General features: G+C 39.0%; 1 protein-coding gene across 1 annotated transcript in view; it reads right to left on the bottom strand.

Moving 5' to 3' along the window:
• Window positions 1-26,029, bottom strand: part of gabbr2 (gamma-aminobutyric acid (GABA) B receptor, 2) — a 208,568-nt gene that overhangs the window by 149,587 nt on the left and 32,952 nt on the right. Inside the window, exon 2 of the mRNA XM_051871938.1 lies at window positions 3,566-3,703. Within this exon, the coding sequence (XP_051727898.1) occupies window positions 3,566-3,703 (138 nt within the window). The remainder of the gene's footprint in view (window positions 1-3,565; window positions 3,704-26,029) is intronic.

Below are 26,029 nucleotides of genomic sequence, written 5' to 3'. Positions count from 1 at the left end.
TTTACTCTAGGGCTGTTTGCATGTTGGCACATCTCTGGAGGTTCAAACACGTGCATATAATTTCATTGGTGAAAACACGACCGTGTTAGCTGCCACTCTCGTTTTTGGCTCTCAGAAACGACTGATGCTTTCATTAAATATAATTACACAATCCATCAACCAGCCACCATTTCCCATTCTCATTAAACACATCCCTTAAATTAAAAATATAAGTACAGAATCTTAGCATTGAAGTGTGGTTTTGATGAAGCTGGAGTTCCTTTCGTCTCTTTCGCTCTTATGAAACAGATCAGCAGGTGTGACTGAGGAATCTCCAGCCGTTGGCCCTCTGCTGTTCTCCATCCAGCCTCATAATACCACAGTGTGGCCAAGAGGAGGGGCGCGGAAATGGAAACGCTGCTAGAAGAGCTTAATGAGGTGCACCTGGTGCTTATTGCCTCATCACTGCTGCCATAAAACTGCTCTTTTCACCACCAAAGAGATTCCAGCAATGAATACATGAAGTGACCCCAGAGCCCTGGACCTGCTGTCCAGTTTTCATCTTTGCCCTTTGGATTTTCATTACCCTATACATGGGCCCTCTCAGTTCCTTTTGTTTGTTTTATTTTGTCATATAAAAGCCTTTCTGAGGCGTGTCACTGCTAATCCCATTGTGGATGTGTTTGCTTCCCATCACCCAGGCTAATTAAAGATCTACTCATCTGGGGTTAATGGGAGATTACTTCACAAATTAGGACTTCTGTAAGCTTAGCCTCAGGATGGCAAGACCAGTCTAAGACCACAAATACATTAATTAGAGAAATGGCAAGGTTATTTTTTCCATTTATGATATTTCCCTGATCCATTTACTGTGCAAAAATTGTACCTTTTAATGTAGCGGTACACCAGCTTGTCACTGAGGAAGTACCTTAAGGGAACAACCTTATCTACACTGAAAATATACATATTAGTGCCTTGGAGTTGTAATATGTACACTTTAAAGCTGCAGTCCGTAACTTTTTTTCGTTAAAAGTTATCCAAAATCAATTTTTGAGCAAGTACATAACCAGCCAGTGTTCAAAACTATCTTCTTACCTTAGCCTGATTCACAACGGTAAGCTTGTAATAATGTTTTCTAATTCTAGTGGTACTGGTAGGTTTCCATGGGAAATTCGAGTATGCTGCCGTTCGTCTTTGTGTCATTATGTCACGTCTGTTTACATAAAGAACGAGTCACAGCTAGTAGGCTATATGGCATGTGAGGATGCTGCAGGTGGCGGATCATTTACAGCCTTTTCTCACGGCAGCTCTAATAATTAAACTTATTTTGATGGTGGATTGTATGGTATGACAAATTAACGTTAGAGATTAGACTGTACATAAATTGAAATCTACAGGTAACTCTAATACACACTAAATACACCTAGTCACGCAATGCTGATGTTTTTAACATTAACAATTTGAAAACAAAGTATAACAATAATTATAACTCACACGGTTTAATTTTATATGAGCTAAGCGATCATTAGATTTAATCACCATACTTCAATCATCATACTTCCAAGACTACAATCTGTGATTCAAAAGTACAGTATCCACCAGTGCAGTGACTGACAGCCACACATTCTCCTCAAAACATTAGATTCATCCGCGCTGGGGAGCCGTGCCGATGCAATACCCACGTATAGATGATAATTCTGCAAATAACTGCAATTGCAGGTTTCAAACAGAGATGGCAACAAAGAGGCAAAACTTACAGCCTGCAGCTGTATTAATAGGTATTAATATGAACTTTTTAGGGGTACATAAAATAAAAAGTTGTCCCTTCAAGTGTACTGCCCCAGTGACAAGCTGTTGAACCCATTAATGTGCATTTTTTGTGTTGATGTTGATGTTAAAATGGTCATATCATAAGTAATCAATCTTTTCTTAATCTTTTGAGATAAAAGAGTTCATGACACTATGAAAAATAACTTTAAGGACTCTAAACTTCACCTCCTGAGATATTTATTCAAATCTAAGCTGCACAAAAAACTTTCAGACATCAGATGCACACCGGACTGTCCGCATTTCAGCGACAACCACACCTGGTCGGTACTCAGAGATCTGGCCTGCCCAGTCACTCTGAGGTAACACCAAGGTTAACATGGCCCAGCAAAAGCCAAAAAAACGGTGAATGTCTATTACAGCAGCAAAACTCCATTCAGTGACAATGACAATGCTAAAATGTCTCAGCTTTGGGGTTTGTCTGTAGCAAGTGTGTTTAATAATGTTTTTTCAAAACACAAGCATTATAATCATCACAGATACACGCAATCTTGAAAGAGGCAACCTTTGTTTCCGATTGCCCTAAGTAAAGATATTGTCAATTTCGATTGTCAATTTTCTAAACTTTTGTAAACCCAGCCAGCATAATCACAATGAAAGCATCCAAACCACATATTTAACCTAAATAGAAGGAGTCCAATGTGTAAACAAAATGATTTCCGCACTAAATCCAGCATAAACTTCGGCACAAACTGTATATTTTTAAATGCTCAAGACAGACATCACTACCTGAACCTCACAGTGATTGGCTGCCGCCCGCTTTTTTCGCTTGATATTTGCATAAAGTCGAGAACTGCCCACGCTTTTCAATCCTACAATTCACCAAGCAAGTGTAAAGCTCAACTTCCATAGGAATGAATTGAAAATGCTCGCTCTGCGCCAGTGGACACACACCAACAGAGATGCTGAAAATAATCATAAAAATATATGTCTGTTTTGGAGTAAAAAAACCTAATTCTAATTTCTAACATTATGTGGGAAAACAATAATGATGATATCCTCGCTTTAAAATCACGTATTAAATCCATTTTCAGCTCTTTTGGCTTTTTGTCCATTTTTTCTACTTGGAACGATGTACGTTATTGCCAATTTCTGTTACTCTCATGGAAACCGGCCACTTTTGTGGAACAGTTTTGGAAAATTGCCAGGTTCTCTTGGTGAAATGTCAGCTGGCTTCGAGGCTGACCACACATCTGCCAACACAAAAGTAAAAGCGTAGGAGCCCGGAGGAGATTCCTCAGTGGAATTCTTTTATAGTCATCCATGCCTCACATCAGAGAGATTTTAACTACATTACTTCCTCGAGCCATGTGTGCCGACGGCAACCTGAGTGTACTACTTTTGTCGGTGATGTGCTAATACACAGATTAGAGATATCACTGAATATTGCAAACAAGAGGGGGAGATAGGCTTAGAGTAACCGAATGCTGACTTCCTGTTAAAATCACAGTATTAACACACTAAACACCCCCTCGGGTCTGCTCAAGACAGAGGTCTCTGGGAACTTTACTCATTTTTCCAGTTTTTATCAGCACTTGATTACGTTTCTGGTCCGGCTTTGCCAACCTTTTGATTTAAGATAGCAGTATTTATGTCACAGAGGAAATCATTAGCGCAAATGTATGGTATGAATTCTTCAAGTATGTAAACTCTCTCAGAAACATGGCATTTTGAGGGGAAAAAAGAGAATTGTCAATGATATGCAGATGAATAATCACATTGCAGATTTTATGAAGCAGATATTGGCTGTTGCACAAACCTGCACGAGGTTCCACCCCTCCAACGATTCAGCGATGATTGAAGTCACCGATGGACACACGCCTCCAAAGATCATCAAATGTTTAGGACCGTAGCAGATTGCATCAAAGAAGGCCCGCAATCCCTTTGCATTGTCACACTGAAGAAAGAAAAAGGGAGGGGAAAAGGAAAATTAAGTCAGAAGTTTATAGAATAGTAATGTCAATCATAGTGCAGGTGTAATTCATTCACTTAAAAAGCAGGTTTCAACCTTGAGAGCTTTTTCTTGAAATGCATTCCTCATGTACAACCATATTGCACAACCAAAAACCCAATGCATCTTTCTTTCATAATATTGTGTAATGGAAGAGTGTAAATGGAGGAGAGAAAACATGGGCCTTGAATTTCTGAATGTGAAAACATGGTCTGATGTACAGGAGAGCCCTACTGCTGCGGCACTATGCGCCTATTTCATATCACTATGGCAACGCTCTTGGCTCTGTAGACGTGCTGAAGGAAAGAAAAGATGTAGCAGGGCTATTGATTGTGATGTGAGCCCCTAACTGTTTTATCTTTGATTTTCTGATGTTGGTAATGATATTTCAGTCCCTAGTAAACACTTCCGAAGGTCAATTAACAGCAGTCAGTTTGACCTGACTCAATCCTAGTCGTTAACAGAAAAGTCTCAACACTACACACAGTAACCCGGTCAAGAGTTTCCTCTTGCCTTTTGACCTTGCTTGTTAAAGCGCCTTGTTGTCTTGTTTTAAACAAAGAACATATTTCGTTTTAAGATTTAAAATAGAAGTTTGTTAATATTATCATTTATTATTATTAGTTAATATTATTAATTAAATTATGTTTTTAAATTAAAATGAATACATTTTTATTTATTTTAATAAACCAAGCAAAATGTTAACTGACGACTAGTAATCCTAGACCCTGGTTTCACAGACAGGGCTTAGATTAAGCCAGGATTAAGCCTTAGTTCAATTAGGACATTTAAGTAGCTTTTATAAACATGCCATAGAAAAAAATAAACATGTAAACAGGTGTGCATCTTGAGACAAAACAATGGCACTGACATGATTTAAAGGGGACCTATTATGCCCCTTTTTACAAGATGTAATATAAGTCTCAGGTGTCCCCAAAATGTGTCTGTGAAGTTTCAGCTCAAAATATCCCACAGATAATTTATTATACCATGTTGTAAATGCCGATTTTTGAGTGGAAGGAAAAACATGCTGTTTTTGTGCATGTCTCTTTAAATGCAAATGAGCTGCTGCTCACCACCCTGCTTTCCAGAAGAGGACGGAGCCTGTACAACTAGTGCTCGGATACTCTGCCAAAAACTAACAAAACATCTGTTTGGTTTTCATTATCATCTCTATCGCGGCCACACTCACATAACATTGCAGTTCTTTGTCATCCTGAAAGTGAATTATTTGCATGTGTTTTAAAGCCATAACAGTTTTAACTTATAATTTGTCATTTTCTGAGCGCACACATCCAAAGCACGCACACAGAAAGCTGGCTGTCAGGCGGCATATCCTGTGAGTATTAAAGTGATTTCTCTTACACGTCTTACTGCACTTAAACTGTCAAATACGCACAAGGTTATGTCAAAAACACACAAAGTTCACAAACACAATTGGTTATTAGGGGTGGGGGGAAAAATCAATACAGCATAGTATCACGATATTTTCCGCGACAATACTGTATCGATACACGGACGGCAAGTATCGATCTTTTATATAAATTGCACATGAGAATTTAACTTTTTGGTAGAATAATAAAATCTATTTCTTTTTCAGTCCACTAGATGGTGGTATACAGTCCACTAGATGGTAGTGTTGAGTTTTTTTTTTCTGGTTTAGCACAGCAGTGCATACCTGTTTGCATTAGCTACATAGCAGAGCAAAGAGGACACTAACAATGTGCTGACAGACAAGACAGAGGAGGTTACTTTTGGTATGAAACAAAGTCTTAGCTTTCAAATTTTGTCATTTTTTAAAGAAATTCAACCAATTTTGTGGCTCTTTAATGTGTTGTGACAGATCGCTATAGCGCCTAGTTATTACACTAACTAGATAAATAAACATGAATGAACATCAGAATCAGAAGATATGTTGTTTCAACCGCGGAAAGACATCAATACACCATTTTTCAAGTTCAAGTCCACCAACGTTAATCTGCTAACTCTCCTGTCTGGTTTGTTTGTCAGACAAAACGTTGGATTCTGCGTTATGATTGGTCAGATCGACTGTCAATCAAACTCCCAGCGAAGGGTGAATTAAGGTGGACTAGACTGTATAACAAATAGTTGAGTTTGCCAGGTGCATACAGTATGTGACAGGTTTTCACGAAAGTGTGACAGTTTGTCTGCTTGACAATCCCATATTGCAGCAATAAAATTGAAGTGAGATGAACAAACAGAGTTTCTCAGAGTTTCTTCGTAACTTGAATAAAGAAGGCAGTCCGGTAGAAGCTAGATATTTTACTTCATTACTTGTTAAATATGGATATTTTTTTTTACACAAACGCATCGCCTCACTTCAGAAGGCCTTTATTAACCCCCCAGAGCTGTGTGGAATATGTTTATGATGGATGGATGTGGATGAAGACACTTTCTTCAGCTCATACCTGTTTGGTAAGGCTTACTGCCATTATAAAGCTCGGATGCGTCAGGATTTTTATTAATATTTCTCCAACTGTGTTCATCAGAAAAAAGAAAGCTTGGGGTAATTTTCATTTTAAAGTGAACTAATCCTTTAAGCCTCGTCTGTGAAACCAGGGGTTAATGTATTTTTGTGGTGTGTAAATGTGTAAGCTTTGATATTTTGATAAATACTACTTTCATGTTCCACAGGAAAACAAGTTGGGAGCAACATAAAATGTGTAAATGATTTTTAGTTGAAAACAAATGATGTGTTGGAAAATCAACTTGACTGGACTGGCCAAATTTAGAGACTTCAGACAAACACTCTTTTTTACGTAAATAATTGTGCAGCTTAATCAAAGCCCAAAGTTGTACTCAGAATCTACTGTTCAAAAATCTGAACTGGAACGTGGCCTATCAAGTTGAACAAGCATGACGCTTCCATTTCCAGTATGCCTTTGAGCATTTATGTGGTGGCTATTTCTGGCCCACAACCAATGATGATACAACAGACGTACATCTCTATTTCTGACACTCCATCGCACTAGGTAGTATTCACTAGCCAGTAAGCTTCAGCGTCAGAAATAGAAGTGTTGAAAATAGACTGTGGCATATGAAGAGCAGGAATATGAGATGAGGCACTGCAGGGTGAGTCGATTGAAGTGATGCTGTTCATAATGCTGAATAAAACAGCAGGCTTTTAAAAGATCTCATTTGCATATTTCCTCCATATTCACTTAATTCTGGTCATCAGTAACCATGAAAACACAGGCAAAACAGGCTTCTCTTCTTGTTTAACGAAAAATTGTCTGTTCTCCAACAAGATGCGATTACAGCAGGTGTAGAAATGAAAGTTTCCAGGAGTGAAATACGCTGTAATAAGTGATGAACGGGTAAATGTCTCGACCAATTAAGGACTACTGTGAAAATGAATCACTGTGACAACATTTAACTACGCACATCATCATCAACAGTCAATTTATGCTTTATTTCAACCTACTGACCAAGACTGCTGTCTTCAACCATACCCATGATCATTCAGTCTGTAATGAAGCTCTAGATCCAAATACCATTCCTGAACATTCAAGCTGAATGAGATGTGAGGTAATTGACCAAGAAATTGTGGTGCTCATGTGACTGAAACACATTCTGCACTGAAATCAAGGCACCTTTGAATACCAACAATCATAACGTGGTCGTTTGCCTTATAAGGCGCACATCCACGATCTACCGAGCAGGCTTTGACCATGTTGTCATGGGAACACACTCCTCACTTTGAACGCTAAATGAAGGAGAAAGCAAGGCCGGCATTGATAGATAATGTAGCATGGATTGGCTGCTACAATCATGGGGCTATTAATCAGTATTCAGAGGTGATGTACGAGGGCTTAATTTTGGATCTGGCAAAGCTGGTGTCAGACTGACAGACATCACAATAATAGGCCACCACCAACACATCACCGCAAATTATATATATAGACACATTTTAACAACATAACAGCACTGGATTTAGTCACTGATGCTTCTTTAAAGTCACCATGAAATCAAAATGGAAGTTTTTTGGTTTTTAGTATGAATATGTTAGCCTTACTGTTATCTATAAGCTAGTGTGCACCAAAACAATGACAAGAATATATATAGAATATATATATATATATATATATATATATATATATAAAATCATTCATAATCATTAGAATATATAATCATTCAGAACTTATAGTCTCTCACTTCCACCGATATGGATCAACAATTTTGATGACATCATGCTGCACTTCAGCTTCTCATCAGATTTTCTGTCCAGTCAAATGCCCTCTAGAATCTAAAGCGTCCCGCCCCCTAGATTATAAATAGATGCTGAAGCTGCGGCTGAAATCAGTCCACTATATAGGGGATAGGGAATGATTCAAACAGTGTAAATATGCTTTCCATTGAGGCGAATGACGTGGTTTCACGTTAGTGTCGCATGAACCACCGCAGTGCGCACAGTCTGCTCCGGTCCAGAGACATGATAACACAGAGCGGATCATATGCTCGAGTTGGTGCAGACCAGAAAACGTATTGGACCCATCTGAATTCTGCACAGAATGCTATTTTAAAGCGATATGGAGGAGATTAGGAGGAGAAATGATTAGAGATTAGAAGGAAACTGAGGCTTCACCAAGCTCAACAGCTTTTCAATTTTTTTGGTTTTCTGTGTATACCATAAATGCTGAACCTAGAACATTCCTTTAACTATCTAAGGGTCCATTTTGGATTTTTGTAATCAAACGATTCTCTCAGGCAGGCTGCTCAACGGGAGTATGGCAGAGGGCAAGTCTGTGTTTACATGAATGAGTCCCAAAGTCCTGTCATTCAAGCCATTAGCATGGTAAGTCAGGCCAGCACAGTGACCACAAGACTTACTGCTGTTGACACACCATCTCTCCTGTGACTGGACTCTAGACCTCCAGTAGATGAGGAAAAAAAAAGTATAAAGCCAGACCTCAAGCTCGGAAGCACCGATTATGTGTAGATTCAGTAGATGCTTACTGAGCACACCAAATATATCCTACTGAGAAAACATGTTATAAAGTACTAGTTCCCTCAGGAAATACTCACTATAATGAACTGGTTATTTATAGAAGCATTAGTAATTAGGACAACTGGTAGAATTTACATATTACATATTTAACTGCATCTCTATGAACAAAACTATGAACAAACATTTTTTAGTCAGATATTAACTAGCTTGATTTGCTCATTTGCTGTGTATATCTGATGTAGAGTTGCACGATTAATCTTTAAAAACATCATGATCTCGATTCAAACACCCACGCAATATTATTTCTAAATACGATTCGCCTGACTTTTGACAAAGTCTCACCTGAACAATCTGCTTTGGCACTGCCGCTGACCCAGAGAGAGAAGTTGTCATGTATAGAGTCCCCAACCAGAGTCCCATCAAACATGACGGACGATAGGCAGGAAGAAATTGTGTTTGGAGTAATGTTTGGAATGATTTTGGTATGTTTTACAGGACACGTTACCACAAATCGACAAGCTGATCCTCCATCTCTGCTGTCCAAATCCATTTAACTTTGTGCTGCACCATGACTGCGTTTGTTATGTTTCTGTCTTCTGTCAGCTCGCTTTCTGATTGGATATTGTTTCGTTTCACGTGATAATCTCCAAGCGTGCACGCATTTGTCCTCGGGGTTCCCCCTACACATCAGGATTTCTGATTGTAAATATTCTATTTACGATCAGAAATCCTGATGTGTGATCGGGGCGCCTCCGACGTTCTTCCGAGCAGATTCAGTCACTCTTAACACACCTCACACCACAGGAATATCTGATAAGATAATCTGTAGAACCATCAAGATAACCGGGACATTACCTAGGATTGTCGGAAGGGGAGAAATCGGACCAAAATCAGCCCGATTATCTTGTGGTGTGTACCCAGCATTACATGGCGCTTCAAATAACGATTGCATTAATTACATCGTTACGCCACTAGGTGGCGACAAGTTCAATTATTTGTCATTGAATCATTCATTCAAGAGAATTGTTCAAAAACGCTGATTGTTCCAGTAATGAAACAATTGAAGTCTTTATGAGTGAGTCATTGAATCATTCATCCAAACATTCTTTTTAATAATTCATTCAAATTAATTAAACATTTTTAAATGTTTAATTAACAGACAGCAACAATTAAATTTTTTTCAGAACCTCTATTAAATTACAGATTTTGTTTAATTGTCTGTTCAGAATAGTGGGAGAATCGTGACCTCGGTTTGAAACAAAAAAAAAAATCGTGATTCTCAATTTATCAAGAATCGTGCAGCTCTAATCTGATGGAGAAAAAAAGAAATAGAAGAGGACATAAATTTGCAATTGCAGAAGCAAATGACTCAGAAAGGACAGTAGGCTAAGGATTATTAATGGAACTATTTCCTCTGACATCTTCAGCATCATAAAATGGCCACCAGAGGTATTGTGGCAACAACAAGGGATAATCACGGCAAGCTAACCATGATGAAACGGCTTGTTAACAGTGGCAACGGCAGCAGCTGCACCTGTCGCCAGTCAATGGCAAATTACTGCACCCAAGTATGCAACCTGAAGACTTCAGGACTGAGAGAGAGAGAGGAAGAGATAAAGAGAGAGAGCAAATGAGGAGCAGAATGTCTCACGGAGCCCGCTCCTTATAAAGAGGGTTAATGACACGCAAAAAAATGACCAAAAGTGCATGTACATACAACTGAAGGAAGAAGAAATCAATTAGAAAACAGTTTTGTCATCTTCTTTTCAATAGCCTGCACATCAGTGACGCCCCATTCGATTTTCTTTCTTTAATCACTGACCCTTTCTCCCTCTGCTGATTTTACCCGGTAACGGTCTTTCATTGGCCTGTTGTCTTATCAATGGTCATGGAATACTTATGTGAAACCTTCTCATGTTTTGGAGTTCAATTTGAACATGTTTGTTACTCCCAGCTTTTCCATTGATAATAAACCACTTTCTGGAATAAAAAACAGACAAAGATAACAGTCTGCAGTTTGACGTTCATAGGTTAGCGGTTTACATGTGCTTACAGCACAAATGAGTCTTGTAGTGAGGGCTGCTGAAAGAGGGCTTTGAGAAAATATCACATTTTTCACTGAGGCAATAAGGATTTTTTTTTCCAAAGTATGTAAAAAAAACAGCTAACTTTATGTAAGGCCATTTTCCATACACAAACAAGCAATATCAAAATGTGAAATGTGCCAGCACAAACATTCAGCATCTCTCAGGTGATTATTGTAAATATTGTAATTTGTGTGATGAGTGATTTAAGTATGTCTGTAAATGATAGCTAATAAAACTAACAGAACTAACAAATGACATTTATTGTTCCATAAAATGTTTTATTTCTCCTTAAAACACTTATAAATCACATAAATATATGTGATTGGTCAGCGGAAATTTACTGTGTACGAAATCACTCACTTACTATTCACTATATTGTGAGTGCTACACCGTGCACTATAGTGACTATGAAGTGATTTGGGACACAGCTATCTGAAGGAAAATAAATACATGACATCTAAATGTGATGGCATAATGGAAAGAACCTTGCAGTTAGATCAGTTAAAATGTGCTCACAGGATGTGTTCTTGCATTCAAAAACTGACTTTTTTTTTTTTTTCACACACCATCTTGAACTCGGCGGCCATCTTTGAAACACCTCTCAGGCAGATATTTCAGTCATGTCAGTGCAGCTCCTATCTCTTTGAATGGGGAAACATCAAATTCTCCAAGGCTTACGAATACATTTCACATTTGAAATCACAAATGGAATCTGACAAAAACTGTCTCATAAATTTTGTTTCTAAATGCTCAAATCACGACGAAAAATTGCATTTTTCAGGCTGAACCAGTCAATGCACATGTGCAGTCATAAGCGCACATCTCAGAACATTGAGCTTCTAATGGCAGCTTCAATGACACAATGACTTTATCAATTGGCAATTGGCTCATTTATTTAGAAGGCGGGACTTATTCCGCCATATTGCGTGTTGCACTTTCTCCCATTCATATGAATATGAGTGCACTGTCTTTCTATATATAAAGTCTTTGGAGCTACATAAATAAATAGCTAAATAAGAGAATTTTAAATGAATATGTTGATGTGATACCACTTAAATATCAGAATCAGAGTGCTAAAAGTGATTATCCAAGAATGCCAAGCCCCTCCAAAATCTTTCTCCTTCCTGTTTGTCTTTAAGGAAGGACGCTGTAAGACCTTTTCAAACTCTCAGCTTTGCACATCAAGAGTTCAGTAGGAGAAATCAAATCAATGCTGCCATTATGTCCAATTTCATTGTTTAAAAGCATACAGCAGGAAGAGATCAGCATGGCAGTCGTGCAGATGCTGACTGTGTTACTGTGTTAGTCCAGCTGAAACTGGCCTAATCCCACCCGCAACCACCGTCATCACCCAAATCAAACTACTGCAAAGACTTCTAAAACAGGAAACTTGGTTCAAATGGATGCAGTTTCAAAATAAGGCTATTATTCATTGTACTGCTATTATGGATTCTTTGTTCATAGATATTGTGCAGTTTATCTTTGATGTTTATCGTAAAATAAGGCTATTTGGTTTAGTCCATTCTATCAATAATTCCTTAAGAGTTCTAAATTACCTTTTGTCTGGGTGCAGCAAGTACCGTAGGGAGATCAAAGGGCCTACGATTAGGGTCACTTACGGTGTTCCTGTCCAAAAGCCAAGAGCTTTATCTCCCATTGCATCTCTAGAGCACACAGGCATGAGGGGAAAAAACATCCCTGTGCATTTGTTCCCCTTCACCGGGCTCAGGGATCCATCGAGCTCCACTCACGCGCATAAAGATTTTTAAGACCCCAAGACAAGTGGCTTGGGCTTTTGGACATTTGTGACTGCAAACCACCACCATGCTTGCTGAGGGAATTTTTACTTGAGATGTTCACACCTTTGCGCCACATGAAACTGAACTAAGTACCCTGGATTTGTAACATTTGTAGAGTAGCTGAGAGGGTGCATTGATTGACCAATACCAAGAGCACACCACATAGTCTCAGCCTCAGACGTCACACCGCTGGCTGAAAGTCTGATGCATATGGCACACTTAACTGGAAACATTTCAGGAAGTTGTCATCTGATTGGTTGAATTCTATAGGATTTCATGGAGACGTTTGTGTCGCATTCTTTAACAGTCTGAATGGAAACAGATGTTGTGACAAACCCCCTCATGGAAGAAGAACGGCGTCGTGTCATAGACTCTTTAAAATACATCCAAGAGTCGGTTATTGTAGGGACATCGTCGTTACATTTGCCCCTAAACATGACGCGGAACAAAACAAACTGTGATTGGTTGCCAATGAAAGCTGCTATGGAGTCCAGACCTTCTGTCGTCAGTCTGAAGGTCTGGCTATGCGAGACTACACACCACAAGACCAAAGCTAGTCACCCAGCGTACATTCAAAGTTTTTTGTCATGTTGGTGCGTAAACTACACAACTAATCACAGACTAGATGTGTAAATTACAAGATCATTCTCGACCTTGACTAAAGCTATGATCTAGAAATGGATCAATGACCAATAAGAATGTCCAAGATAAAGAAAACAAAAGTTTAAAACACATGTGCCAAATGTACTCTTCGTCTTCACGTTGGTTTCATATGGTTTTGATAAAATTCCATGCCATTTTCAAGAAAACGTTTACATTTAATGTCTCAAAAAATGACGACTTAACGTAACGTGGTGTAATTATCAGGAAAAATTTATAACATATTTCCTTAAATACATGTGAGTGTACACATCTCAATCGTTATTTATAAAAAACGTTTTAAAATATGTTTTCAAGGTAAAAAGTATTTTTTTTTACAAATATCTTGAATTATTAAATTTATAAATATTATTACATTACAAAAAGTTCAAATATATTCTGATATTTTAAAACACTTATTGACCTTTGTCTTTTTCTCTTTCTCTTCTCACACATGTAATGTAGCAGCTTAAGCACAAACATGACACACTCTTGAACTTTGGTGGTAAATTGTAGTACTTGAGGGGGCTGTGCCAAGACTAGTGTTGAATAACTGCCATGCTTTTCCAGAAGACTGGGAACTAAACATCTCCAGATCAGCCTGGATTGCTTGTGAACTGTAAAAGCCATATTATTTTGAGTGCATTGAACCATTATTAGTGGTTTGCGGTTGTCAGGGGTGCCTCGTTGTATGGCACAAATCTTTTACAACGGCTTGGTTAAAGGATGAAAAATGGCAAAATACATTAAAAAAATTCCAAAATCCATCACCTCTTGAGGAATCTGTGCTCGAGGCTGTGTTGAGCAAGAGAGAAGCATCAAGCAAGTTACATCGCGGTGACATCAAGGTATTTTCAGACTCAGAGATTTTCAAAGGTTTCCACATGAAGATGAACGACACTGTATACAAACAAACTGTAAGGTGAGCTATTAGTATACTGTTATGAAGAAGGCTTAAAACAATATATCTTTGTAATTGGTGGAAATGTGGAAAGAGACAGAGCGAGAAGGATGGCTGTGGAAAGGAAGGCCATTATCAAGTTAATTATTTCTTGGCCCGGGGTCCTCCATTCTCCCCAGGATGTCTCCTCTGGAGAGCCAGGGAGGGGAGGCGGGGATAATTACTGCCATTTTGGATAATTGTGGTGATGTGGCGCACGGTACAGCATCAGGCCGGGATAAAAGGCAGAACGTAGTCAGGGATGAGCTCGGGCCAGCCTGCGTTCGGCCCTCTAGAGTTCCTCTAAGTGGAACGCCATCTAGTTCCCTTTCCCAGAAGCCCATTCTTCGCAGTACTTCCCTAAAGCAGTCCCGTGGCCTGAAAAACTGCCCTTCAGACTAAAATGTCTTCCTCTGAAGTGGTCATTTAAACAAACGTGATAAAATGAAATGCAGTCAGTGGATAAGTCCATGATTAATACGTTTATACATTAATTCTTTCCAGGGAAGGCAATTTCTAGAGTACCTTTAAGGCTGAAGGTGCCAAGAGTTGTGAGCACAACTGAATTATCTTCCTAGCTGCCACAAAGAGATGCATTGCAAAGACCCTGAGTAACCCAGGACTTGTAAGTTCCTCCTTCTTGCTGACAGCTAACGTGCAGTTGATCCATTGCTCTGCTGGCGACAGGTTATTACTTAGACTACCATTCCCTGTCTGAACTGAAATCCCATTTTTGAGCCTAAGCCTCACCCTAAATGCTCATCCCGCTTCCATTTATTTGTCATTACGAGTGGTGCCATGGCCGAGGCCATTAAACATCCTGAACAAGAAGAGAAAAACATTTTGTGAGTGACGATATACATACAGCAGATCCTCATGCATGACATCAGTGAGATGTCTGATGGAGCCTTGTTTCTCTAGTGGGACTTAATGATGCTGCAGCTTCCGACACTAGAGCATGTGCTGGTCATTCTGTGAGACATGCGGTCTCACCGTTGCAGTCGGGGTAAAATACTCCTCTCGCTCAAGGCCCATGCACGCACCCATCTGCTCCAACCCATAATGCTCAGAGTAATGGGCACCATTCATCAACCTGACTGCTCTTGGACACGGAGCAGAGCAAAGAGTGGACGGTTGAGTGACATGGTCATATTAAAGTCTGTTCTGAGACTTACATTATTTGGAGTCTTGTGACAACAATGTCCTGCCTCTGTCCAACATAACTCCATTTAATCAGCTGCACGATCGTTCCACGTCTAGAGACTTGTTGTACTCACACTGTTAATATCCTTGTGACAATTCTCAGATGTAAAACACTGTAAAGGCATAGACATATGAACAATTTGAAGAAAGAGGTACAAACAAAGGCATAAGTCAGTGTTTCCTACAGTGCACAAAACACATCTTTCTATCCAGTTGTCCTCATGGGCTGCAAGCAAAAAACAAATATAAACCAAGTATGATTCTTATGAAAAGGTTTTTTTTGAATCCTTCACTGAATGAACTCACTGAATCACAAGTGCTAATATAATTGTTTCTATAACTTTATGTAAAGTCAAATCCAGTGTTGGGGAGTAACTAACTAAAAGTACGGATGCTACTATAACTTTAACTCAATTTAACTAGGCTACATAAGTTGTTTTTTCCAACAAGTTACAGTATAGCATGACATTTTTTGTGCATGCTTGCTCATCCTCTCTAACATATGAGCCAAGTTATTTTAGTCAATATTTCACATATTTATCAATTGTCTGTAACCCATCCGGTCCTACTCGCCCCGCTCTGAGCAGGACTCAAATCAGGAGTCAGAGCGGGGCAAGTAGGACCGGATGGGTTACATTGGTGCCGTGACCCAGATAGGAGTGAGGTTTGGGTGGGTGAGTGTAACAAAGGCCAGCTAATGAGATCTGTGCAGGTAAACCTCACTCCCCTGATCTCAAGAGGCACTAGAGGCTGCGGTGTTTAGCAAGCGTCTTCGTTAGCACGCCCACCTACCATGCCAGAGACACCGGTTCAAGTCCCGCTCAGAGCAAGGGCGAGTAGGACCGGATGGCAAGTTTCAGTGCTTCAGTTTACTTGTGTAAATTATTTAATTGTTTTCACCGTTAGAATTTTTTATTTTGTCTATTGAAGACAAAAATCTAATATATATATATATATATATATATATATATATATAAAATATTGACTGACACTGTCCTGTCCTTCTGCATTAGGAATGCAATGTTTCATGCAATTTTTGCCAAAAAGACTCATCATTCATGACGAGCAGCCTCATCACTTGTGCTCACAACAGAAGAGAGAGGAAATGGCTTCTCCTCCACACTGTGTTCGTGGTAAGAAGTGTTCCTGGTGGCGTGCCTTCAGTCAGAGGGCAGGGAAATGAAGCGCAGCCTGCTGATGCTCTGAAGGAGAATTATGCAGCGGCATTGTGATGCGCAGTGCTGGAGTGCCTGTTCAAATGGAGAGCTTTTGAGTGCTGCAGCCCAGCTCTGATTGTGTGGCACAAAGCCGACACCACGAACACAGATGCATTAACCTGCGTGTTTACAGACAGCCAACAATGACCCTAGGCAATCACCAATCGGTTAACAAAGGAGCACAGCTTTATCCACAGACCAGGTGGCCAGCAAATATGAGACGTTAACCGTAAATGAAACACCTAGCCAGATCATATGTGAACTTGCTGTCTTAATTGACGTTATCATAAAGAAACCATCTCAGCACAAGATATCCCACTTAATAATTAGTGCCCTTGAGGTTGTCTGAGGAGCTATACATAAAGCATGATTACAAACCACTAGTATGGGGTCTAATTTGGAGTTAACAAAATAAATATCTAATCATTTAAATTCATTTATGCAGGAAAAATCACTATGGCATTATTTTCCCCCAGTAGGTCACAGAAAGTTAATTGCTCTTTATTGTAGCCTGTAGCTGACAAACTTGCAGGAAAAGACTGATATGTCTCTCCGAAGGAAATAATAAGCAAAAGCATTTGACCTCATAAGCACTGTAGGCTGAACTGAAAAGCGAAATGGATAAAGAGAAAAGCATTAAAACCTCTTATGGTTGAACCATCTATTCAAACAGCAGGGCTTACTCTCATTTTGGTGGTGCATTTAATCAAGGTAACTGTACAGTCGAGACCATTGTACACCAAACAAGTGACCATACAAATGCTGCGGCAGAAGCAGGCAGAAAATACTCATTTGAAGAGCTGATGTCAGACTCAGCGTTGCCATGACTACAGGGAATGAGCAGGGAGCCTGAATCTTTAGAGAAATTAAAGGGAAGGTTAGTCAGTTTTAACATTTTACTTTTCTTACACAGAAAAGTAGGAAAGACATTGTTAAAATAGTCCACGTGACTGCAGAGGTTCAACCTTAATGTTATGAAGCGATGAGAATCCTATTTGTGCTCAAAAACAAAACAAAAATAACTTTTTTCAATAATTTCTCCTCTTCCCTGTCAGTCTCCTACGCTGTTGACATAGTAAACACAGTGCAGCGATTCCAGGCTCTACGTCAGAACACCGACTTTGTATTAGCTGACAGCAATTTCATTTTTGGGTGAACTAACCCGAGACCAATGTTTTGCTGACCTTTAAAGATGGTGCGGACAGCAAAAGCTTGTATTGTATAGCCAAGTGTATAGTGTAAATGCAGATATCAGATATTGGTCACAAAAAAAGATGTAAGCAGGTCATCAAAGAAATATAGTCAACAAATCAGAAATCAGAATTGGGCATCAAGACCTGCAGTGTAAATGCAGCCTTTGTCAATATTTACTGAAAAATTGGTAGCACTTTATTTTGCAGTCCTATTCCACACATACTATGTACTTAGAGTAATTACAATACCTGGGTAATAACTAGGTAATAACCCTGACTTTACCACTAAACCTAACCTTAACCCATGTAGTTATCATATATTACCTAGTACTTTCTTAGGTAAGTACACTGTTAGCACACATACAAAAAATTCACTAGCTATCAATTCACTTCTGTGTTCCCACGTTCAAAATTCACACCATGTTTGACGTCAAAGACAACAAATGCCACTAGTTATCACATAACTAATTGCAATGTACTGCATATGCCGAAAAATGAATGAGATCAGGAAGGTGGAGAGGAGTGGTCTGTTATCATATATATGATTTTTTGTGCTCCACAGAAGAAACGCTGGATTTGGAGTGACAAGAGGGAGTTTTTAAGTGAACTATTCCAACAAATTCAGGATAAGCCTTAAGAACAAAACATGAGACAGAATAAGGAAACGGTGTACAACGGCATGCAGCGAGACCATGTGGTCTGTTTCCTCCCTCCTGGAATGAACAAACTTTGAAAGTTAAAAAAAGAATCAGCTTGAAAATAGAAACACCTCATTATACGAGACCTTCCGTGCAGTCTAGGTCAGCTGTTAAGACAGTGCGACATAAGAGAGATGATTAGTAAGAAATTTTCACAGGAACACCATTTGGAGCCAAAATGGCTGACTGCTATCTAAATCCTTAACTCATTCTTTGTGCTTCTGAAGCATGTCGAGAAGCATGCGTGGAAATCAACAACCTAAGTAGGTCACAGAGCCTTTCAGCGATTCCCTTACGTATTTCATCAAACATGTATCAGTCTACAGCACACATATGCTTGACTACTGACTTTTTGATGGCTTAATTGTTCATGTGCTGTTTTTCTCACATAGGCCATGCCGAATAAACACAGCAAAGCTATGCGGGCAGGGAAACAGCTATCAGTTTAACTCAAATGCAAAATTAACGTGGGTATCTAATTGCTTCGTCCTTTTTTGCAGTCATTTTGAAGTGTTTCCGCCACCTTCTCAGGGTCACCTTCCAAATTATAAAAATATCTCTTCTCCATACATGCCAAACACAGAGCTCTCAAGCATACTGTATATAACAGCTGCGACCACTGACTCTCCTCTTTCAGATTAATATTTGACGAAGTGTGCCAGTTGAGTCTTGATTACAGCAGAAGCCAAACCAGGAAAGAACAGGGCCTTGCATAAAACGGAGCAGGTCAGATTTCATCATGTTATCCTACCTAGAATCCTCTCATCTCACTGGAGAAATTTCATAGAACCACTTCCTCATTTCCTGCTATACCGATCTCTTCCTGAGTAATGCAAAACTAAATGCTTACTTTTGTATGCCGTTGTCCGAGACTCAACTTGTGAGAACCACAGAGGTTACATGCACGGCCCATGGAGACAAAGGCCTTGGTCTCTGGAAATATTCTGACAGCAGGCCTTGGAAAGCTTGGAAACTGACCTCTCAGTGTTGTAGTCCTGTTGCCCAGCGAGGGATCAGGGATTTAATCAGTGGGTTCTGATGACATATGGTGTCATGATATGATGCCACACAACATATTACTGTCGGATTACATCGCTGTCAGCCACAGTTCATGTCAACTCAGTTTACAGATTTACATTTATTCTGTCACTTATCAGTCTACAATACCTTGAGAAGGCTAAAATATGTTAGCATTTCCATTCATGCCAATACTTCTGAATGGCTATCAATGGAAGAAGAAAATGCTAGTCATTTCCACTTGAAGGAAATATTACCTTTTAACCCAAACAAGAAGTGAACCTAAAGTGGAAGTGAAGTGATGCCCGACCCCGCGTTGGGCGCCAAGCCACCACCCGCAAAACAACACACGTGATCTCACAACTGCTAGATTGACAGACAGTGTCGGGGAAAGTTACTTTTAAAAGTAATGTATTACAATATTGCGTTACTCCATAAAAAGTAACTAATTGTGTTTTAATATACTAATTTAGTTTATTTTAATGGAACCAAATGCTTTACATTACTTTTGCGTTACTTTTTCTTATCTGGGATAGGCTTGCTTGATAGTTTTTTAAGAACAAAAAAAGATGTCTGACATTTTTGGCAAATGTAAAGGCCCTTTCACACCAAAAGTGAAACGAATAAGCCTCAGGCTGAAGGAAATTCTAATTCACACCTGTACAGTAGAGGGCGCAGCTCAAACAAACCTTTTAGCTGCTGATGTTTTGAGTTTGCATTACACTGTTTTCACTCATTTTGAGGAATACTAAATATGTTCTTGTGTAAGATGAGTAAATGCATGTTCACGTTAGTCTAGAACTACAATAACCATCATGTTTACACAGCGCACACAACACCTCTGCACCTTACTCTCAATTTCTCTCAACAAGGGGACAGGAGTGGTGTCAGTCAATAAATAGGAAAACAAATTAACTTGCAGTACTTATTTGAAAAAGTAACTCAGACATTTTGTTGTAAATTTAAAAGTAATGAGTTACTTACTAGTAACTTGAAAAAAGTAATCTGATTACGTAACTTGCTGCTCCTAACACTGTTGACAGGCTGGGTGGGAAAAAAACAAGGCCAGTCTCACTCTGAGCTCACTACACAAGCTCTACGCAAGATACAATGTAACTTCAGCCCCTCACTGGATTACATAATCACTCTTTTATGCTGTATGTGAAGGTGATCTAACTAGAGCACTATGATGACAAGCCTACAGAGCCCAGAGGATTTATTAATAATAATCAGTTATGGCAACTTTAGAAAGTAGACAGCCATAACTAAAATAAAGTCTAATGCATGACTTTGGAGCAGGAAGTACATACTGTTAACTCTTAAGGGCTCTTGTGTGTTGTTAGTGCCGGGCACTGGTAAGCAGCCAGGACATATCAGCGGGGCAGAGACACTGCATCTCCTCTGACTGAACCCACTGGCCATTCGCCAGCAAACTGTGTCCATACATACACACACACACACACACATACACATAAAAACAGTGTTGTACTTCTATACTCCTGCTCTCTCCCTATTCTGATAGCATACACACATCCTACACACTACAAGAGTACTGAAATAACATGGCCGTCCGTATGAGCCCCCACATTTTAAGTCCAAACAAGCTCTGCAGACCAGGGGGAAGATGTGCAGATGTATAATTTACACAGTTTGCTGTTGGATTAAGTAGATAGGATATAAAATGCACAAGTTGACATCTGAAATGTCCTCTTTACTGGAAGAAATATACAGCACTAAAGACAAACAGAAATACATAATCATTTTTGGTAACTTTTTAATATATATATATCCACTACTGTACATCCACTACTGACCTGTTAAGCCAGAGTAATTTTAATAAAACAGCATATTAATAGTTTTATAAAGTACAAAGCAGCATGTAAAATGGTAAATAATCTAACAAATAAAATGTCTGGACATTTGTAACAGTTCTGTAATCTATTCTATTTCATGGCTTATGCATTTTAAAAGAAAACATTTTTATTTTGATATTTTTGGCATGCAAGCTTATGCCAGGTGTTGACGTTGGCTTGCTATTTGCACAGAGTTCCCTAGTTTTGACAGTTTGAGCGTTAGAGAGTTAGGCTGGGTTAGACAGGTGAAGCCTGCTGTGTACAGAACAGACCAGTGGAGACTGAGAACATTTGGAAATGAAGCAAAGAACTCTGGGACATGTCAACCACTCTCCTCGTTTACCCTCACATCGGCACGCATCGCAAACCGCAACAGCTTCCCCTGAGCAGTACAGGATAAGGGGGCGAGAGGGGCGTGAATACACCTAAAACATTCAGCTGTCTGTCTGTGTTGCTAAAAAAAAAATATTAATACCGTGAGAGGCAAAGAAATTAGTTTTCATATCAAAGAAGAGAAAGAGAGACAGAGAGAGGGGGGTGCAGAAAGTGTCTGGCCTTTAGATGAAGATTTGCAGTGACAGTATGGGAACAGAATCTTGTGTCTCTTCCATCATTCTGTACTGAGTCTCACAATTTCTTTTTCACTCTATAGCACCTTTTTTCCTCCATTCACTCTCTCTCCCCTGCCCTTCTGTCTCCCCCTGGAGATCTGATGAGGATATTCCTTACATTTGATTTCTCTTTTTGCACAGCTCTGCAATACAAATACACTGCAAAACACATGTACATACATTCGGCCCCATTATTTTAATAATCCAGATACAATGCATAATATGTAGTATTTTTTTTAAATTAGTGTTAAAATATGAGCCAGACATATTCTTGATAGCTTTAATGAGCTTCACCCATGCAGTAGCAACAAAACATCATAGTCATGTAGGGATGCATCGAAATTTCGGCTACTGGAAATTTTCGGCCGGAATAGCTATTTTCGGTTTCGGGCCGAAATCAGTGATTGAAACAGATTTGTGCTTCTCTGAAGGCACATTTTGACTTCAGCGTCTATCTGATGCACACAACGTGGATAAGCTACAACAGTTAGCTGTGTGGACACTAGCTCTGGATTGACAATATTAATTTCTCGATTTTAATTGGTAACGATATGGTTTTCTGTTAATGAGCAGTGTGAACAAAACATCATTAAACATTTGTAGCACGCCTGCCATCCAATAACCACAAAAAGCTTTGTGCTTTGTTATTTTTTATATGAAGCAAAGTCTCAGCTTTAAAATTCTGTAAATTTTATTATGAAATTCAAACAATAAATGTCATTTTGGTGCCCTTGAATGCAGCATGACAGATCACTGTAGCCGCAGCATGGATCAAGTGCATGTAACCAATCTTCTCATCTCCTCTTTACTACATCAAGAAACTACACGTGCGAACATCAGAAGGTATGTTGAAAGATACCTTACAACTTATCAAAATGAATCCTGTCTCATGTAATCGCTCAATCAGCATTTCAACCGGGGAAAGACATCAATAAAACAGCTTGAAGGCTATACAACGTCACTTAAAGGGATAGTTCACCAAAAAATGAAAATTACCCCATGATTTACTCACCCTCAAGCCATCCTAGGTGTATATGACTTTATTCTTTCTGATGAACACAATCCGAGTTATATTAAATAATGTACTGGCTCATCCAAGCTTTATAATGACAGTGAATAGAGGATGAGATTTTGAAGCCCAAAAAAAGTGCAACCATCCATCATAAAAGATAACCAGACTGCTCCGGGGGTTAATAAAGGCCATCTGAAGCGAAGCGATGTGTTTGTGTAAGAAAAATATCCATATTTATAACTTTAAAAACTTAAATAACTGGCTTCCGACAGATGGCCGAACGACTTGCGCCAAAAGAGTAACCCCTGATGCGATGTAGGAGTATCGTAAGCTTAAAGCTCTCATGGTAAGCTCTCATGGTTCAAACAAATATGGCTGGGCAGCAAAGCTCCTCTTCTCTTATATTGAAATCCTCCAGTATTTCTCTTTAAAAATTCTTGTTTCAGACTTCTAATTTGTGACCGGTGTTTTGTTTTGCTCTCTCCTCTGCGCTTCTGCGTTTGTCAACACATCATGCGTCAGGTCAGAGTTCACTCTTTCGCCGTAAATCCTTGCATACGGCCATCTGTCGGAAGCTAGTTATTTTAGTTTTTAAAATTTTAAATATGGATATTTTTCTTACAGAAATGCATCTCTTCACTTCAGAAGGCCTTTATTAACACCCTGGAGCCGTATGGATTACTTTTATGATGGATGGTTGCACTTTTTTGGGCTTCTTGGAAAAGCCAGGATATTTTTTAATATAACTCCGATTGGATTCGTCTGAAAGAAGAAAGTTATATACACCTAGGATGGCTTGATGGTGAGTAAATCATGGGGTAATTTTCATTTTTGGGTGAACTATCCCTTTAATGTTACATTTACCTCAAGAAAGCTAATCAATGTCAATAAATTCATTAGTTAGCCAAAAATAAATAAATATAGAGAAAAGCATTTTGCTAAATATATGCACTGTATTACATATTCATTATATTTTTACTTAACCTGTTAGTGATGTCTTCATTATTTAATGTATATATCTGTCATGAATATATGAATTGTTGTTTAAATGTTTATATTTCACCAAAAAACTGGAGCGGAAATGATTCTGTTATTAAAAAGTTGTTATAAATACTGCCTCATGTGCAATTTAAATGTTTGAACAACTCCGTTTTAGCTATTTTTAAATGTTGATTATTAAATAAGTTTGATTAATCAATTGATTATTAATTTATTATTTATTTTTCAGCTTTGGTTTTCGGCATCCTGAATTTTCGGCCTAGAATTTTCATTTCAGTGCATCCCTATAGGCATGAACCCCTAATGGTTTCTGTAGAGGAACATAAGCGTATTTGTACATTCCAGTAATGGCGGGCACACAGCATGCTGTAGTGAAGTATCTGTGAGGAGGAGAGGAACGAGAGATAAGGAGAGAGAGCGAGATGGTGATTGAGAGAGTGAGAGAAATCGCAGGGAGAGGTTAGAACTGCATGCGCATGATGTGGGAGGAAGAGCGTGGGCACAGGAGAAAGCGGGCGCCCAGAGAACCGATGCATCTCTGTGTTTCTCTGTCTTTCTTTCTCTCCTTTTGAATGACTTCCTCCTTCTCCACCAGTTCCACACTGCCTCGTCTCAGGGATTTGGGCTGTCAGTCTTTCATCAGTCTTCTGTCTCTCTCTCCACCAGTCACCTCATTTTAATAAGGACGGTAATCATTAAAGCACTCCAGCATGAGCCACAGATTGATGTAAAAAGAGAGAGGAAGTGCAAAAAAATGTTTCTATCTGCCTATCTTGCAGAAGAACAAAGTGTGCAGAAGATCGTTGAAGAGGAATAACCCCTGACAACTTACAGCTCGTTTCATCATCGGTAGGGGAGGAAAGGGTCACAAATGTAGTGTGCACTATTTGATGTTTGGCATATTTGTGGAATTTGAGAGAGTTGGAATTAGCCAGCTGTTGCCATAGCAACAGTATACCTGTTGTGGGGTTAAACGATCCAACTGTGTTAAGAAGCGCTACACATCAATAACACAATTTTGTTGCTAAAACAAAACAGACAACAAAAAAAGCCCAATGGTTATATGTAGGAATGTAAACATGCCTGTATGTTTGTGTGTGTGTCAGTGTTATTAAACACAATCCTGGTTTTCTGCTCAAGTCTGAGTTGTTTCCATGGTTACACCGCAGCTGAAAGTCATAAACGGTGCACTTTCTTAAATGACAATGTTTTAAATTGAAGGCAAGTGCTTGCAGTAGTTGTGTTTCTCCCACGGGAGCTTCTCCCTCTGGCCTCTCGATGTCAGACAGTGGGAAACCTCGGGAAGCCAAAACACACGCCGCCGTAAGCGGCCAATTCTCACATTCGACATACTGTTACGATGCTGTTTTTCACATTCAGGTGCCTCAATGAAACCCTCCAAACGCTGAGAGAAGAGAGTAGACAGGGGAAAGACAAAACAAGAAAAGCATATACCAAACACTCTCATACACAATTGTGGTGATTTTAAAATAGCTGAGATGTGAGCTAAAAATTGTATTATAGGCGTTAAGGTGCAGAAGTCCTAAGAGGTTATGCATTATAATTGTTCTCCATCTTGTTTTGTTGTGATCTTTACATAACAAAAGTTGTTTTCTTGAGATACCATCTTAAATTCTGCAGTAACAGTCTGTGGAAGCCATGAATAAAAAAAAAGTTAATTTCGAGCTTATATCTCACAATTCTGACTTTTCCAAGGGTATAACTCACAATTCTTAGAAAGAAAAACAGAATTGTGAGATATACTCGTTATTCTGTCTTTTTTCCTCAAAATTGTGAGTTTATATCCCACAATTCTGACTTTTCCCCCCTCAGAATTGTGATATAAACTCACACTTGCGAGTTATAAAGTCATAACTGGGAGATATAAACACGCAAATGCAAGAAAAAAAGTCAGAATTGTGAGATAAAAATTTTATAGGCTGTTTAAAAGTTATCTATGTAAAATGTTATAGGTGGTTTTAATATTATTTCATGCTGTAACTGCTATATTTTTTGCATTCCGATTCTGACATCC

The sequence above is a fragment of the Ctenopharyngodon idella genome, chromosome 19 (assembly GCF_019924925.1).
Source record: "Ctenopharyngodon idella isolate HZGC_01 chromosome 19, HZGC01, whole genome shotgun sequence".
Lineage (NCBI taxonomy): Eukaryota > Metazoa > Chordata > Actinopteri > Cypriniformes > Xenocyprididae > Ctenopharyngodon > Ctenopharyngodon idella.
Note: the sequence above shows the minus strand (reverse complement) of the source record. Positions and strands in the feature narration are given on the sequence as shown.